At 37.7% G+C, this 19,711-nt stretch overlaps 1 protein-coding gene across 5 annotated transcripts in view; it reads right to left on the reverse strand.

The window, feature by feature from the left end:
• Positions 1-2,303: 2,303 nt before the first annotated feature.
• Positions 2,304-19,711, reverse strand: part of GRID1 (glutamate ionotropic receptor delta type subunit 1) — a 512,549-nt gene continuing 495,141 nt past the window's right edge. For 4 of the 5 annotated variants that reach the window (XM_064662445.1, XM_064662441.1, XM_064662442.1 and 1 more), the window contains one exon: positions 2,304-6,520. In XM_064662445.1, coding sequence (XP_064518515.1) covers positions 6,092-6,520 — 429 coding nt within the window. In that variant the 3' untranslated portion in view covers positions 2,304-6,091. The remainder of the gene's footprint in view (positions 6,521-19,711) is intronic. The other variant, XM_064662443.1, reaches the window with a different exon arrangement.

The following is a 19,711-nucleotide window of genomic DNA, read 5'->3' on the forward strand; positions in this document are numbered from 1 at the left end:
TACTAATTTCAGCAGCCTAAAATGACGCTTTCTCTACATAAGACAGGGAAACCTTTCCGTGTCTGCTTAGATTTGCATTTCAGCATTTTGATGGGCTGGAATATTTTGCTTCCGGCAAGTATTCAACTTGACAGGATTGATCCAATATAAATCACATAAAAAACCACAAACAAAAATCAAATCTTTTTCTGCTGATACATAGAAAAAGCTACATAAATCTGGGATCTCTGTTCTTTGCAGTTAATTGTCATGGTTGCACAGTCTTTTGTTCTTTGAGCTGCACTTCTCACCTGCGGTGCTGGGCTCTACTTAACCACTTTGAAAATAATTTCATCAGAAAACAAATACATACATTTTACAAGAGAGAAAGAAAATAAGAAAAATATTTAAGTATAGAAATATCTCCAAGATATTAATCACTGACTTTCAGAAAGAGAGTCTAAAAGCAGCTGTTGTAAAATCTCAGGTTCCACATCCACATCCACATCATACAGCTTCAGTTATGACATTATAACAAAATAATTAATAATAATAATAAAAAAACCTCTTGAAAGCAACTGGGGGCATTTTGAGCCATGGTCTGTAGTTTCCACCTTGAAATGTTTCAGATGATACCTACAGTACACTCAGATTTAGCATATGATTCAGAAATCAGATTCTGTCCCATCCAAGCACTCAAAATTTTGGCAAGATGTGGAGAGATTTTGTTTTTTCTTTTCTGTTCAAGTTTTGTCCTTAGCCTGCTGATTTCCATGTCAGTATCTATGATTGTGAGTACTTATCCCCCTTCTCGTGTGATAGAGACCAAAACAGACAGAAACCTTGACACCCTCAAAACTACAGAGCTTTATGACTGCAACAACAGAACTAGTTACTGAAAGATGAGTCATCTTCCAAAGAGCTACAAAAGAAAAAAAAAGGAATTAAAAAAAGACAAAACAACTCTCATGTTGTAAGGGTGCTGCTCCCTTACAACATGATGTGAAATTACAACCAGCATTAATTGATTTCTAAGCAAGCTATCTAATATCAGTTTAAGTGGGGATAAAAGAAAGTCAGTCAAGTAGTACCCTGTAAGTGAACAGTTAAAAATAAAACTTTAAAAAACTCCTCTAATAAGGCTGCCAGTAAATTTAGGAGAAAATAAAACTCAGTAAAATCTGAAACCTTACACATTATTTGCTTCTGTTATTGGTTACCTTGCAAGCCTGAAGAAGCCACATTTCTGTTCTACTTCCCTCCAATATGAACAGCAGCAAAACAGCATCCTCATCCAGGAATTCAAAGACAGGTGCAGCTGATACTGCTGAGCCAGGACTCTGACCCAAACCCAGAGAAGTGAGAGGTTTATGGGTAGCTGATTGAGGCTGATTTTTCCCAGCTGCAGACCTGAACAGCCCCTGAGAGTATCTCCCAGCAAGCAGCCCACAGCTGGTTTGGGTGCAAATCACTGATTGAAGCTGATTTTCCCCAGCTGAGTCACAGTCAAGCCAAAAAACAGGCATCACCAAAGAAATAATTCCAACTCTTAAATAATATAACAACTGTTTCTGGTAGAACAAATGCTGTTTTTATTTGTTTCCTAAAAATTAAGGAAAATAATAATTAACGGAGGCAACTGCTTGTATGATGGAATTGAGGCTTCTCATACAAGTAATACAGCTTTGCTAAACATGAGTTGTAGTCACCCTTTTCTCCCTCCCCCACGTTTGTTTTTACCTTTAATTTTGCTTCTCTTCTGAGTTTTCTTCTGCCTTTCTCCTTGTCTTTCCCAGGGTTGCCAAAGGATGTGGATTCTTTGAGAAATTTCCAACAGGGTCCCCCAAATGTGTTGTGTTTAGATTTATGTCATTCTTTAGCTGCTCACAACGTAAGTTCAAGTCAGTAAAGCAAAATAAAAGAAAACAACAAGGTCTAAGCACTGTAGTTGCTGTGCTGCCCCACTAACATGATTTTCTCTCAATAGTCCACTTGTCACCAACTCAACAGCTTTAAGCCTATCTTAAAGGAGAGTCATACCTAAATTTGAACAGATTTGAAGAAGAAATTTTTTCTCTAAGCAATTTTAGCATACAGTTTAAGCTCTAATCCATGTTACATGCTCAAAATTATAATAAATGTTCCTCTTTCTGGTTCATTTTTGAAACTCTCAGAACTTTTTCCTTTTCAGAGCTCTCGCTGAATACAAGTTTATGGAAAGCAGTGCTCTCAAGATCAATATTAAGAGACAAACCCTCACCTGCTGAAACTCAGTAAGGTTGACCCACTCAGTGGAGGGATACTGATTTACACAGGTGAGAACCCAGGTTTAAGTGTTTTATTCTATCAGCAGACTGAGAAAAAGTGAGTTGTTTCACTGAGGCTTCCTCTACAGTGCAGCAATGGTTATCAAAGCAAGGCAGATACTGGGAATTTTACTTTGCAAGACAAGTATTGCACACATGTAGTTGTAACTCAGCATAAAAATGTTCTATTGAGTTTCAGCTCTGAAATTAGAAAGCACAATTACTCTTTTTTTTTCCATTGCAATAGGAAAACATGACATACTGAGAAGTAAGAGCAACGCATTCTTCAGATTGAAAGCAGATTGCCGGTGGATTGCAAGCAAATAGAAGAAACTGAGTCACATTTTTGTAAGAAAATAAAGGAATTTCTAAACTAATGGATTGATAGAACAAGACACACTACAAGTGCTGTGCCACAGATGTCAGTTTTGTGAAAGTTCATCATCAAAAGAGCACAATAAAAGGAAGGTACATTTCATGTACAATCACCTTTGCAATGTAAACATCCTGGAGGAGCTAGAATAGTTGAGATCATACATTATTCCCTTTTTTGAGTGTAGTCAGGAGAAGTTCCATTTGAAAATCAAGGGCACAGTTTGGTCTTCAAAGTTTTCAGAAGTTTCTGCAGTTTTTCTATTTCAACTTGCCAGATATTAAAAGTTGAAGGGTCAAATCTGCAGGTGGTGTAAATAAGCACAGCTCTGTGCGAGCTTTCACTTATGCTCATTTACATCACATGGAAATTATGTTTCTCACTTCTTCTGTGAGTAACTGCACATATATATATATATATATGCATGTGTGTGGTGAATACATATTATATAGAAAGTGAATGCTTTGATCTATCAAAAGGAAGATACAAACATAAAACAGGAGACAGGGTATGAAAAACATACATTCTGCATTTACTTTGAAAACTGAAAGTTGCGGGGAAAGAAACATTGTTTATGTTCAAGGAGAACCTGGTGATTTGCTTAAATAATCTAAACCCAAACCACTATCACATGAAGGATTTAACAGCTCCCTGTCAAGGCTGACAGGATTTGCTATCTTTTATATAAACAAATAACTAGACAGTGACAGATCCATCGTAGATCCCTACTTTTACAGTATAGACCCTGGTGCAGCAAAGCACTCAAGACAGTTAAGTTAAAGCAACTGAATAGTCCCAGTGAGGTTGGCAAGCTCACTCACCTGCTTAAAATTAGGCACATATTTATTTTGAGATATGCATTTTAGTTCCATCATTAATCAGTGAAGCACTTCAACCTGTGCATAAAGCAGCTGCTTTCTGGAGGGCTTACACATGCTTCAATACTTTACTGAAAGAGGGCTGTGTGGTTTGATTCTTTCAAGATCCTGATCATCTTAGATGTAAAGCTACAGAGCACTCGAACAGGAGAGTCACAGCACGTGGCAAGACTAAGCCAGGAAGAGAACACTGAATATGAAGAATGTTAAAGTTAATCCCCAAAATAAACTGTATTCACCATTTATCCCACAAATGCAGGTCAGTTAAAGTTATCCAGTATAAGCAAGCCCAAGCTTTCAGATTGCACCCGTGTAGCTACTCAAGCACCTCCGTGCACCTCTTCTGGAGCGTGTTCCTCTACTACTGCTAAAATCTCAAACTGGTAATAAAAACAATAGATTTTTCCAATGCAAATAGTTGCATGCTTTCTCCTAAGCATCTTTACAGATTTCTGTGTGTGCATAGTCTTATTAGTGCAGCTACTTCTGTCATAACTAATTAATGTATTCACAAAAGATTTTTTTTCCTGTGGCAATGGGTTTGTTAAGATAATGATAAGAAAAAGTATGACGAAAGAATAAAGAAAAAAATCCCAAGTTTGTGCTGGCCAAGTCTTTAAATGGGATAAATCTGGTCAGCTGACTAGAGCATTATTAATTTTTAATTAGTTTGAAGCAAATATTGCAACTTGTGACAAGCCGCAAAATCACACCATCTTCAGGAGGAAACAGCTTGACAACAGAGACAAATTAATTCCTATAAGAGTACTCCTTCTGTGAGCTTACCATCAATATTCCTCATTTAAAAAGTAGTGTGCTGAGTATGCTCTTCCATTAGACTGGTTTTATGTCACAGTTTGACTTTTCCTCCCTATTGCTTAAACTAGAAATGTAAAAATTTGGGGACTTTAATCGCTCCATAAATATACCTGTTGTGTAATTATGCAAATCAAATTAGGAGCAGTCAATGGAATGTTTATTTATCAAAAAACCTGACCCAGATTGCCTGCTGACTTTCTTGGGATGTGAAAACATTTCTACCTCTGTTTGAACAGAATTTTTCACCTTAATGTAGACAGAGATTTCGCTGCACCAGGTTCTACAACCTTTTCCAAGTACCAGTGTTCTAATAAAGTGAAGAAATCCAGCTGGGAAGGGAAATTACAGCCTAGTTATAGGGATACATTTGAGAAGACACTAAATTATCCCCATTTTGAAAGAGAGCGATGGTCCATTAAGCATAGGTGGGGGAGCAGGGAGCCATCATGTTTGGCATTCAAGCTACTATTTGGGAAGGAAACAATGTGTTAGGTTTTGATTTGATTTTTTTTCTGTCATATGAAATTGCACTGGTAATATTTGCAGAACAAGACATTAAATTCTCTATATGTGTTGCTCTATCTTTGTCCTCTGTGTTTCACAGACAAAAAAAAAAGGGTTTTTATATCCATTTCTACCACAATTATAGATATGGCTATTAAAATGTTTCTCTCTACAAAATCAATGGAAAAAGAAAGCAGAGCTGTGCTTGTAGTCATGAGCTTAGCCTTGCCATTCAGGGATATGACTTCAACAGAGAGCATTGCATCCATTATGCAACAAATTCATTGAAATCTTAAAGAAAGAAATGGCACCAGAGGGCACAGTCACTGCAACACCATTATCTCCTGCCCTTACAGTTCCTCCTTGCCTCACTCCATTGGTTCCTCCCCATTTTCAGTCATGTACAAAAAAAAAGCTGAGGAGTTTTTCTTAAAAGCTTTCCCCTTAACCTAAAACATGTTGTTCACCAAAGTGTTTATATATATATATAATATATACGTCATAATATATATAATATATATTATATATATGTATAACAAAACACAGAAAGTTAAACAAAAAGAGCCACACAGCAGAGCAGACATGTAAAAACACAATCCAATAATCCTGTGCTTAAACTTGGAAACGGTGTGGAAGTTTAAATCCTTGTTAGAAGGAAAAAATTCTCTTTTTTTTTTTCTGTTTATTGTTTGTTGGATTTTAGTTATAATTCACCTTTAAAACATTTGTTACTGCTATGTTAATACCAGCTGTTAAGTTCTCCAAGTGAATTGTCATCTTGACTATAAAATAGGGTTCTGGGGAAAGGAGAGATCTGAGTATGGTGAATTTTTCTAGCAAGAAACAGATAATTTTTTTGCTCTTAAAAAAACCCAAACCTGTAAGGGAATAAGTGTTGAAATACACGGAAAAAAAGAAAAGTATGGCCCTCAGTCCCAGTAACAGGTCTTCTTTGGCACTTGAGAACAACCACAAGTAATTTGCCTTTTTATTCATATAGAACAAAATTTACAAAGTCATTCATACATTTTTGTTTGTTTTTTGTTTTGTTTTTTACTTACTTCGAAAATTGGGAATATTCAAAATACACTTTTACCCCACTTCATTCTTTCATTATTTACAAGTATATACAAGAAAAACGTAAGAGTTTGTTTGCTTTTTTTTTTTTTTTTTTGTTCCTTTTAAATTTTTGTATTAAAAAGCTCTGCTGGTTGTTTTACTGTTTGTTTTCGTCATATGGATGTTCCGTGCGAGGGCTCCATCGCTTCTGGAATGACTCCCCCCGGCACGGACTGGAATGACATTGGGATGGGGGTTTTCACGGGGCTCTGACGAAATAGTCCTCCGTTTGGTGACCTGTGTTTGCACTGTATGGAGGGCATGGTGGCCGAGCTGCTCAGGGGCAGCGGCAGGTTGCTGCCGGAGGCAGCTGTGAGTGTCCTGCTGGCACCATGAGTTGTCTGTTCTGGTAAAAAGGTGGTGACAGAAAGTTGCGTGTTCTGGTACTCGCGCACGGGCTCCAGGGTCTGGGCTGGCTGCATGCCACCGATCTCCAGGGCTGAGATTTCAATGGACGCTGGAGAGATTTGCTTGTGGGCTATGTCTTCGTCAATTAAACTGTTCATGCGCCTGTGGACCTGCTCCAGATTCACTTCTTTGTCCTAGTGAGGAAGAAACCAGAACAATCAGTCCAAACACAATCTCCAACCCCGTCTGGCCCCCCCGTCATTTCTTGTGTGTGACCGGAGTTGCTGATCAGTCGTTACATCACTTTGATTTCATCTGTGCCTATGCAAAACCTCAAGGTCTGCCCAACAGCTCCAGCTGCAAAACACGTTGAATTAAAAGCACCAGCTCAATCTCAGCCTGCAGAAGGCCCTGTGTTGCCAAACCCATCCTCCTTGGAGCTAAACAGATGGCTGTGGTTCAGCTAACAGGATCTGGCACCAGGGACCAGCACATCCTTTGCTCACCTTGCACAAGCCCGGAAAAAAAGCATATGTCAGACAAACAAGCAAAACTGGGACTTCAAATTCCAGTGGGCAGCTCACCATCTTGTAACTACATGACAGCTCACCACTGTCTCATCTCTATGCAGTGCATTTTCTAAAGAGCACATCAGTAAAATATGTCAGGAAAAAATCCCCCTGACTTCAGGGTAGCTGCTTTGTGTGTCAAAATCTACTGGCCAGGGGTTGTGGTGGCGAAGAATTTTTCCCTTCCCATCAGGAAGCCCTGGGTCACCCATGTGGCGACATAGACCTACTGGAGCACCACTGAGAGAGACCTACTCTGTGAACCCTCGGGTGGGGACCACATACTTGTTTTTTGAACAGTTGCATGACCAGCAGTAAGCTGTCTGTCACCTTGATACATCATCTGGAAGAAGTCTGTCTGTGGTCAGAGCTTGGGAAAACAATGCTGGTCTTTACATCATCTTCTGAAAACATGTTGCCTAAGGTTTCCAAACTGGTCTCTTCAACAGACTTTCAGGACCACTCACTCAACACATGAGTGTTTAGCTTCCGTGAGGAAATACAGAAGAAAAAGTTGTCTTTTAAGCCTGAAGCAGCAAAGACCTGCAATTGGCTGTTTATCACTTCAGCACAGCATTCAGGATGCTCAAATTGGAAAGCAACAAAACTGGCAGGGTAAAGTCAACCACCTGGGATGCTGTATGACTGAATTTTAACAGCTAGCGTTGAATTGCCAGTAAAAAGGTATTGTATTATATAATTTCTCTACATTTCACAAAGCACACCTATGATCTGCAGTTGTAGTTATTTGATGCAAGTGTAACATACTGCAGAATAGCAGCAAGGCATCTATAAACACCCAACAACTCTGGAACTGGAGAAATTCCCTGCTCTGACAGAAACCTGTAATTACATTAGGCAGCCAGCAAGACCCCAACCTAGGAAGTAGGACTACCTGAAAATTCTGTGTTCCAGTAATCCCTGACTGCCCAAGGTCAATGTGTACTTAGATGTTTGTTAAACCCAACAACAGCAATCTTACTGATTCACATCAAAATCTCGACTCTGGGAACAGAGAAGTGTCACTGCCACTAGCTCCTCAAATCTTTTGCCACTGATGTTCAGGTGGAGAAGAGAGAATTAAAATATTATTCCAGTGGCATCTGCTATGCAATTTTGCTTCCACCTGTGAATTGAAAAGTCAACTCCAAAGTCCTTGATTCCAGTCAATGTCAACTACAGATTCGATTCTAACCTTGTGATTTAACACCATTTCTATGTTACTCAAGAACTGCTGAATTGCTGATCCCTGCATGGATTTGGAAATGAATTAGTGTTACATGATGTTGAGTCCAAACCTGTGTCCTTAGCTAAATCCATATTGATTTCAATCGGAGTGCTATTGCCCCACAATTACAGGGCTGAGCTGCGTGTTGCAACTTCTTTGCTAATCAGTAAAAAATGAATTCTTACTTAATTTACATCACGAATACACCAAAATCCCAATGAAGCTCCCAGAAACCCAGGGGATATAATCATCCTCACCAAAGATACAACCTATTTTTTTTAAAAATGCTAGTTTTTCAGCCAAATCCTCTAATCAGATAATTTTGAGTTGAAGAAAATCAATGGATAATAAATAATAAACTTTTTTGACATAAAGGGATCACACGACACTTGATCAGATAACCCCTGCAGCTGCATCAAGTCCTTCTTGCCAACAACCATACCTGACCTATCAAGCTCTTCATTCAATATATTAGACAATTAAGCTGGCCATAACTCAGAGGCTCTTTCATGAACTCTGTAGCTAGGTAAATTAAGGATTTATGGTGCAGCAGCCAGAGGATTACATGGATTTATTCATAATTTCCTTTGTTTCTCTTTCTTGAACTAAAATTGTGGACTGGGGACAAGTATGACAAAAGTTTTTATATTCCCTGATGGGAGGAAGGGCTCGACCTCCACAGGCAAGTTCCTTTTACAGTGATGTCCAGCCATTTATAGCTGCATTTTCCTCACCTGTCTGCCAACAAAAGCTTGCTGCAAAGCTCTGCTTGTCCACAAACCCAGCACGTGTGATGATACCTTTGTCTCAGGAAGCTAAATCCCAGAAGCCCATTACATAATGCTTTTTTAGGTACCTTATGCTATTTATTTTCTAAATTGTGTTGCTAGCTTTGACTGAGACTCCTAGTTTGGATTCCAGTTATCTGGGACCCATATTCTTGTCAAGCCCCTACTACAAAACAAAACAAAACAAAAGAACTCAGGTTAGAACTGCGCAAATATTAGAACAAATTTTCCTAAATGAGACTTCGGAGAAATGTCTCATTTACATTTTTCTGAGCTTTTGCCAAATACTAATGCCTTCTTCAAATCATTTCACATCACCATTTTATTTGCATTTGAATTTTTCAACTGCAAGTACATCCTCAGTGCCTTCCATCCTGCTTTACTATGGGAACAAATATGACGTGACTTGGATAAAACCAAGCCAGCGGGAAAAGTAGGGTTTCAATAATTGCAATATGTAGCATTAACTGTTTGCAGAGTAAAAATAAATTTGTGAATGAAGCAGGCTCTTCATTTGGAGCATCTGTGCCCAAAGGGTCATAAAATTCAAGGCATGAATTAATCCTGGCCATATATTTAGCTTAGCCCTTTCAATATGCAGGCACAAAGAGCCACAGATGGGATGCTCTTAACAGACATCTCCTGGTCCAGACCACAGAGATTGTTAAGGACCACATTATATGGAATGTTCCCCTCCCTTGGCCTAACAGGCCTTTTCTTCTACTATGCACAATCCAGCATTCCTCAGAAAACGGTGGATTTGCAGTTGCTGATGTTTCACAACAGAAACTTATGCTAAATGTGCTAAAGTTTTAATTCTCAAGAAAAGTAAAAACCAATTTCTGCATACAGACATCCCATTCTATCTACAGCAGAACACTTTATGTAGTAAGTAGAGAAGTAAATGCTTGGGATCTTTTTAAGAGGTAGGGGTGAGGATTTCATTTGCCTGCTTCTCTTCAGCATTAAGGACAACTTTCTGGCCTTGTTGAGATCAGAGAAAACTTTTTAAACTCTTTCAACAGCTCAGGAATTCACATTATTCCTTCTTTTCACTGTCAAAATAAAATGTTTGTAAAGGTTATGGAAAACAACTTGTCTCTGAGGAATAATAAAACCACATTTTTAAAGGTTCTTCTCTTTTTCTTTGTCTTATTAGATGAAGAGCAACTAAATAACTAAATGTCAAGCTTTGTATGACACTATCTTAATGTTGAATGAATGACTTTTCAAATACTTTAAAAAAACCCTAAGATAAAAATCAGAAACCCTTGAAAAGATTAGTTTGTCACTGCATACTATAAAACTGTTTTGAATCCCAAGATTTACAGAACTGAATGTTTTGGGATAGCTTTATGTGACAAGTCAACTTTCAGAATCTGTAAATTCTGTAGATCTAATCTTTATTTTCCCTTTATTGTTCTTCTGGAAAATTCAGTAACAAAGTGTATGGTATTGAAAATTAACAAGCTAAATGGAAAAAGGATTAAATGGCAATAAAGCCAGAAAAAGAATTCCTAAAAGTTATGACATTTTGCTCCTTTTTCAGCTCAGTGTTTAGTTCTCTAATTCTCATTAAATATGAGTTGTTTGTTATAATTTTTAAGAATTTGGGTTGCATTTTCTTTTTCATTTCCTCAGGCTGTGTCACCTTAATTGTCCAATGGTAAAGTAGCATTGAAGATGATTTTCAAGGTTTCTGATGCTCTAACTGTTCTCTATTTTTACATCCCTCTATGATAAAAATAATGAATTAAAATTAATAAAATACTACCAATTAATACATTGAGGCTTGGAGCTCAGGAATGGCAGAGGTACTAGACCTGGCAGCTGGATGAAAAACAGGCTCTGGTGAGCTGGTTTTGTATCACAGAGCCCTCCCTTACCCGAGGAGAGCCCCTTGGGGGAAACCCTACTGCTACTCTTCACAAATCTTTCTGCCTTCAGCTCCACTGAGCCTGAGTGAGGGCTCTCCAAGAGCTGAATGAATGAGCTCCAAACTTAATTCCTCAGTGCCTGTGACAGACATGTCACCAAAGGTTGCTCCTCTTTCTTTTTTGCACTTACTATACAAAATTTAGTTAATATTATAAATATGTCACATCTCAGATGTTTCGTGCCAATTCATTTTTCATCTTATGGCCGCACTGGATAAATGTATATGTTTGTGTTGCCATAAGAAGATAAAATATTTCTCCTTTGCTAGCTTCATAATTCTATTTTCAATATTAATGTTGCACTCCAAATAGATCAGTTGAAGAAATTAATCAGTGAAGGGAAGAAACGTGTAAGGAAAATGAATTATACATACAGGCTTATCCTCTGCAGGCTTAAGGAAAACTGCTAACCAAACATTGCTCCTGGTCAGGAAATTATCTTATTCATAAATACCAATTGAAATGTCATTCTTTCCCAATGAACTTGAGTTCTGGAAGGGTGATTGAAGGGCATGTTTCTGATACGTCCCAAGCACTCAGTGGTGAGTGACAGGTTCAGTGGCCTGTGACTGACAGCAAGAGCACACCCTGGCACCTGCTGGAGTGGATTTGAAGGAAGCACACCAGAATTACCTGGGAATGATTAAACCTGCATGACCACACCTGCAACCAACTACCATTCCCTTTCAGGACTAAGTAAGTTCGGCCTTATCACGCAGAGAGAAATTATGGCAAGATATAAATGCAGACGGGATGATTTATGGAGTAATCAATATTTTTTTTCTAGCTTATTTTCTGGGATTTTTGGCAGTGGGTTCCAATCTAATAAAAGCCCGTGGGCAGTCATATTGAAAGAATATGAAACTACTTAGGAGGTTTGGAGTCAGTTGATGTGATCAAATTCAAGAGACATCACACTGAGTGTTGAAAAGGAGCTGCTGGCTAATGTTTTCCAGAAATTGCCTACATCACTGTAAACACAATTAATTAAAAGGTAATATTGCTCAGCTGACAGGTTGCAACACTTGGGATTTTCCAAAGGGAAGATTTTTGAGAAAAATATTTTTATTAAAGACTCCCCTGTGGCCTCTTGTTCTTACTTGTGATTTCTCTGAGCTTTTAGCAGAGTTCAAGAGAAGCCAGTTGAAGACATAAAAATGCTACAAGCTGATGAAGCAGTTCCAGTAAGGCAAAAAAAGGAAGACAAATGACCAAAAAGAAGATTGAATACCTGCAGAAATTCAATGCTAAAACTATGCCAAAACTCTGCTAAGTTTCATCTGCATCCCACACATGCAAATAAAAGCACACTGGGCTATAGAAGAAAAGATTGATGGCCCTGGTCCTAAAAGAACTGGAAATTCAGAAATGTAGGCAATATGAGCAAACAAGCTCATACAGGGAGGGACTGTCATGAATGTGTCAATACCTCCTAGTCAGGTGCTGATAACTGTGGCAAGAATTAAAAGCTTGTTAATGTAGTTCTTAATAAGCCTCAGGAGATATGCAGAAAATAATGCTTTTAAAGTAATATACCCTTAGTGATCAATCATGACATATTTCTGGTTGGTTTGTTTGTTTGTTTCTGTCTTGGGTGACAACATGAAGGTTATCTTTTGGTGAGAGACTAAAACCAAGACATAAGTGCTAATATTAGATTTTCATCCTGTGAAAGAACTACTTAGAAAATAACATAATTTTGTGATTAGGACTGGGGTTCAAAATTTGAGCCAAACCCCAGCCTCAGACAGACATTTCCTCTTCTGACCTTGACCAGGATACATGCTGGTCTCTCTCCCATTCATATGAAAGTCCTCTTGACTCGTACATGAATGTTTAAAAATACAGGTATCAGAGGTCATGAGACGCAGGTGATGGAAGGCACACTCTGAGGCACTGCCATGCACAGACATACTACACAATTGAAAAACAAAGCAGGGAAATGAAACAGTGACGTTTCCATGCTCAGGTACCCACAGACTATTCCCTTCTTAGCTCAACATTAAAACCCACAGCTCCACCCAGCTACCAGCTTCTGTCCATGGGGCTCCAGACATCATGGACTCAAACATTTATCTTGTTAAGGAGAAATAAAACAGGAGCAGCAGCTCTGCATATGTACATTTGTTTAAGATTATTTTGAAATCCTGTATTCACCCAGGTTCATTATCATTACTTTCAGCTACAACTACTGCATATGCAAAGCTGTAATTTTAATTTATTCCAGGAGGCTCTGACAGACTGGCAAAACCAGGCATAATTGGCTTGCTCAGGAAGAAAAAGTAAGGATGATATATGTAATAGATGTGCTGCAAAACAATGACAACACAGTATGGTGTTATATTAATACAAATAACCTCTTTTTAATACGACTCAGTTTGCCACACTCATTATTCCAGAGATTCCACAGCTGACAATGCAGTGAAATGCAGACAGACGTGTAAACAGATGCAGTGATGATGTATGCTTGCTGTCATTAATTTAACACAGGCAACTGACCTAGTCAAATAGCACTTAATGTTACATAAAATTTTCTGAGTGGTTTCTCAGGGTACTCTGCAAGATGCCAGTTTGACCATAACAGTAACCTATTAGAAATATGTAAAGACACACCTTGTCTACTTGAAAAACTGCTTTTATAAATAGGCCCAATCCTGCAATCAAGCTTCTGCTCTTCTAAGTGGAAACTATACCACATATTTTAAATTAGCAATTAAGTAAGTTATCATCCATAAAACAGATGTTAGAAGAATGCACTGAGACTGACATCAGTTGAGGTCCAGTTGGCTGTTATCTAATTGAAACAATAAAAGAAATGAAAGTTTTGCAGTATGTTAATTGCATTCAATGTGTAATCATCTGCAGAGGAACAAAACTTCATAAAAATTATGTACAAGAGGCCACCTTATTCACTAGGTGATGCTCTCCTCCACCAGAGAGCAGAAATTCCTTTATGAAGACAGTAACATTCTTTTCCCTTCTAAGTAAACCTGAAAAAAAGTGAGAAATAACAAAATACTGCAAAGATGATGTTAATGTGATAGAAAATTGTTTCAAATACATTGCCAAAGTTTATTCCCAATGACCCACGGCCCGAAAATAGGTGAAAGTAAGAAATTACCAAAAGCCTAGAGACCAAACAAGTAACAGCGATTTGCTACAGAATTGCTACAAGTAGCAAGGGCCTACATGAAGCAGTTCATATCTTCCCACACCCTTGCCCAGGTTGGGTTTATCTAACCTGAAATGACATCTAACCAGGGATGTAACTCTTCAGGTGGCTGTAACTGTCCCGTGGTTCCTGCCTGTGAGCCTTGTCCACAAACACAGTGGACAGTGAGCTCCCCAGCCAGCCAGTGAAGCTGACCATGCACACCAATTTAAACCAGCTAAACCTCTCTCATTATTTGCCCTCTTCAACTGCATCCCCATGCTATGGTACTGTGTGAATCAACGTGCAGGGCACAGTACTGATGGGAGAACATTGCACATGAGGTGACAGCAGCAGCCCCACAACCTCCTGCAGTGATCTATGCCCACAGTCACCACAATCCATTAACTAAGTGCAATCACAGAGAAACAGTCTAGTCCTCACAGCTCACAGCACATTCAAACCTGCAAGGTAAGAGGCTGTAATAGCATTTTCACTTGTTACTCAATACAAAAGGAGACACTCAGCCTCGGGCTGAGATATTCAAGCTTTAAAATCCTTACCAACCTTGGTTCACAAGCCGGTAACCCAGCTACAAAGAAAATGAATGACTGGTTCACATTATGCAGGTGTTTCCACGGTTTTCAAGAGGTTAAAAAGAATGCAAAGAAACATATTTTCAACACAAGCAGCAAAATGCAGTACAGAATGAGTGCTGGTGGATGAGCATGCCCAGGTCTCTGCAAAGGAACTCTTAGGAGAAAGGAGAACTTGCAACTGGAGAAACCTTTACTGTGTACACACCACATATATTGTAGTTACAGGCATTTCCAACAACACAAAGGTGAGGTTCAAGGGGAGTTCCAGGGAGAGATAAAGATGAGGAAAGAACTAACAGGTATTCTTCTGTGCAGGCATTTTCAACAAGAAACTGATTATCTGTATGTTTATTATAAATTCTCACCATGCTTCTGAGGCCCAGCCTCACATCATTGGCCATCTCCAGATGGAAAGGGAAAGGAAGATGTGGGGAGAAAAAAAAAAGAATCAAGATAGTGAGACTAAAAATATAATTAATAGTTCACTCTTTTCAGCAAACATATACTTCTTATTGCTTATAGTTCTGGTCTGAAATAGCATGGCAACAAAAGAGGATGGCCCTCAAGAGGGTGGTGTTTTCAGAATTTGACTACATCTAAAATTACCCTGCGAGGTGACAGATTACTCTTTTATGAAGTAAGAATTAAATTCATGAAGGTTCCATTCCAAAATTCACTAAAAATTAATGGATTCTTTACATTGCTTTGCACAGCTTTTTAATCCTAAATTGTTATCTAGTCCATAAGGGATGTAATTTTTCACTCTAGTGAGCCCAAAGCAAAGCAATGCTATTCCTCAACAGTCTGATTTACTCTACTGGAGCATCAGGCACAACAGACTGCTCTACATCCTCCTTCTTTACCATTCTGGTCTAGTCAAATCCAAATCTCAAAAGTTCCCATTTTTTCCTATTATGTCAGGAGTAGAAGAGTTGACACAGGAGACAAAGACTTGCTTCTACAACCTGTTAGATGCCCCGTTATTGTGCCTTACAATATGTGTAAGGCATAGCTTACATAGCTTGCCAGTTATGTAAAAACCTTATTCCTTATTATTAGCCACATATTTTTAATTAAAAATTGAATTTTGAAAAGGTTTCTGCACCCCTCATTCAGGGCTATGTTTTGGCAACTGCCCAAGCTCCTGTTTTGACATAAGTAAATACGTGACCAGCCAAATCATTAAAACAGAGCAGCATAATAAAAATCTGGTCACCAGTTTCCCAGAAGAGAACTCTTGCATACTGAATAATTCTGAAGAAATAGTACTTGTTATGTTGAGTGAGTTTGAGTAGCTCTTTTCTATATATAGGCTTATAAATATGGTCCTGAACTTATAGAAAATCATAACCAAACTAATTTTGCACAGTATTGATACATGTGATAATTAATATTTTGCTATTATTGACCACAGGTTATTTCAGGTACTAGAAAATTATTTAAATTCAATGGATAAATTTATAAATTGCATGTTAATATTATTGCATGGTAAGGTCAATCTTCAGCAAATAACTTCAATGCACATGTAACTTCCAATTTCTGCTTTATACATGTTGGTTTCAAAGCATTTGCAGTTTAATCCTATACCACTAAAAGGAATAAAAGTGTTTTGGTGATCTGGGTGAGATCTGGATACACATCTTATTTATTTTTATGTACATGTTTAAATGCTTAGTCAGATCAACACCTAAGGCATTTTTCAAACCACAAAAATGTAAAAGAAATTTGAGAAAAAGGTCACATTTTATGTTTTTTTTTATTTTAAACTTTTACCGATTTTGTTATTTTACACCCCCTTCAAAAAGTCAACTTTAAAATAGCACTGTAGGCTGAGATAAAACATACAAAAAATTAGCTCTGTAAACAATGTGTGAAGAATCTAAAAGAATCTGACACATTAAGCCTCCAATTCAGTAAAACACATAAGCTCATGCAGCCCATGAGTAGCCTCAGAAGTTCTCTGGGATAGATGATGTAATGCAAACTAAACAAGTACTTACACTCATTACCAAACTGAAACTCTAAATTTGATTTCCCTGCGTGATACATTCATTTTTTAAGCTTATTTCTGTTGAATAATTTTTCCCCCCCTAAGATTCATGCCAAGTAAATCCAGATTATACCCTTAAGAATCCCGTTAGCAGGGTTTTCTCACATGACTGAGAGAAAAATTAAACCAAACACAAAAATCCCTTCCTTGCAGTTAGGGAAATATGCTGGTACCAAACTGAATTGCTTCAGCACTGCTTTGGGTAGCAGTGTCATAAATCACAGGGATGACATGTCACTTCTAAATCCATTACAGCCTTGACTGAAATCTATAGTGATCAATAGCAAGAGCTGACTGATTTCATTGGATTCTGGATGTGCACACTGCCTGTGACCAGATATTACAGAATATCTGCTTCACTGCAAGACACTTCCAAAAAGAAAATCTTGTTGCTTCACTCATGTAAAAAGCCAACACAGAGTTAGTTAAGATGCCCTTCCAGCTATTATCAGTTTATGTACAAGGCAATTCATATACTATATACTCCTCTTCTTTCTTTTTCCTTTAACTGATTCTTTCGGGTTATACTTTATCATCAAACAACATTAAACTTTGCATTCTGGGGTGACTGATTCCTAGCACTGCTTTGCTGATTTAAAAATGCTAGTTAAATGAAGTTTCTCAGCTTATTATATTCAAAGCTAGTTTGAAACTGAATTTCTGGATGGCATTAAAATGCATTATTTTGCCAGTGTTTGCGTGATTTATTTTCCCCAAAAAACTTTATTTATTCTTAGAAAAGTAGAATACAATACAGTGGTACAAACAAATGATAATTTATATGCAACTGAGCAAAAAAATGTACAAAGATTTCAGACATGTCATTAAAATACAGAAAAAATAACTTAAAATAAAACCAAGATAAAATATAGAGAACATGCAATGAAGGGAAAATAAAATATCTGTTTGATGATCTCATGTTTCCTTTCACTTTGAAAAGGAACCACCCTGGAGGGGGGGGGGGGGGAATAAAATTATCAGATAAAAAGATAACACCACAAAGGAGAGAAGGTAAATGAAGTGACAAAGAAAAAGAAAAGGAAAGTGAAAATAATGGTGAAAACAAGAGACTCTTTAATAATCAAACCCAACACTGCTGACACCAAGCTGAAGGTACAGAAGCCTCAGTTGCCATGGAACAGTATCTGGTTGGAGAACTCAAGTGAGATGAATATGGTGCAAAACAAAACTCTTAGCAGTGACAAATTTTGATCCATTGGACTCGTGTCTGCCAGCTCATACTTCCATTTCTAAGGTACACTGAGTTTCAGGCTCTTCTAATACCAGAGGAGAGTCTTAGCGGGTAACTTTCATGACTGCTAAAGCTAGAAGTATGGATTTTTGAGGTAGGCTGGAGGCTGCACATCACTGCACATGGAAACAAGGGAACTTAAGGCAGATCACACAAGGCTGCCCTGGCCAGAGATACAGCTTTTCTTTCTTTCATCCTGCATACAGCCAAGGTATTTGTGATAATTTTTAGAGTAATTTTGCTACCTCCCCACAATCTTATAGAGCCTGCAGAGTCTAGACTTTCTGAGATTCAATACATTTAAAATATTATTAACCTGGAGTAGCAGGAAACAGGAATTATAAGATGCTGTTTCTAGTACATGAGTCAGTTCCCACTCTGGACAGTACCTGAATTGCTGCCCTGTTTTAATAATTTAAAAATACAAAGTAAGACCAGAAAAGTGAAAAGAGTCTACTGAACAAAATAGTTTTGCAGAAGCATGAGAAAGTTAACAAATAGCAAACTAAGCTGTGAAGACTGTGATTGTTAATAAATTATAAATTTGACACAAGTTAGGAGACAATGACTAGGAGCAACTCAGGAGATGGAAAACTATGCTGTTTCTTAACCAACAAGAATCCAAAATCTTCTTGTGCTTCAGAATCACAAATGCACTACGTACAGTTTCTGAAACACTCATATTGCTAGGAATAGCACAGCAGGTTTAGGAAAAAATAGATTTCTGATCTATCACATGCATTATCTGAGCAAAGAAAGAATCAAACCAAGAATTTCCTGAGGTCATTCTAACATTGTCTTTCAAGAGCTATGGTAACTATAACTGAATCAATATCACCTTTATGAGAGATGCAATGGGTTTCAGTTCCCAGAAAAAAAAAATCATCCTGCATAAATGAATAATTTTGTTTAATATGGGTGTTGCCATTTCTTTTTAATGAATACACCTCATACACAGTGAAATATATGGGAATTCAACTTTCTTTCCATGAAGAGTAAGATATTTTATGTTTACTTATAAGTTTCCATTGTTTTGTAATATGTGGATGAACTAGGAATGCTTCCTTAATAGTTCTGAAGAGATCTCAGAAGTAATAATCTTCAAGAGCAATAGCACATCACACTAAGACACAGCTGATAGAGCACAGTGGATGCTGGGGAGTCCATTGCAGTAAGCAGCTACACTTGATCATAATGACAATGGAGATGTGAAAACTGTCTTTCATTCTGTCAAATGGAATAAAAGATACCAACAATCTGATGATGTGGCAAAGCCCTTGGCAGTTAAACGATCCAAATTACATTATGGTTTTCTGATTTTGTGAAATAAATGCATAGGACTCATATAAAAAGATACAGAACTCCAGAGATAATTATTAAAAGCTCAGCATTTATATGGTACCTGGGTTTAATAACTTTATCTGATTTCTCAGTTATTTAAAAGGGACACAGAGTGACTGAACAGAGACTCTGGAATAAATATTACTTTTTTACAACTCCCCAATTTTCTGAAGCTTATCAAAGTTAAAAGATTAGGTATAACTATTGCAGGCTGGGTAGCAGCTGTGTAAATTCAAGGTTTTAACACACAGAGACAGATGTATGAGCTGGCTAAATTTCACTGTGGTGGCTGGTGTATTGACAATTAGGAGAGGGTGATTATAAATTCCAGAAAATCTGTTCTGAAAAAGATGACCAAGTGTAAGTTTCTCTGAATTAGAAATTAAAAGAGGCACTTTAATCCTACTAGATATCTTTCCAACTTTGAGATTGCAAACTTGATCCCTAATAGAAGAATGTGGTATGGTGTT

This window comes from Pseudopipra pipra, chromosome 8, assembly GCF_036250125.1.
Source record: "Pseudopipra pipra isolate bDixPip1 chromosome 8, bDixPip1.hap1, whole genome shotgun sequence".
In the NCBI taxonomy this organism is placed as follows: domain Eukaryota; kingdom Metazoa; phylum Chordata; class Aves; order Passeriformes; family Pipridae; genus Pseudopipra; species Pseudopipra pipra.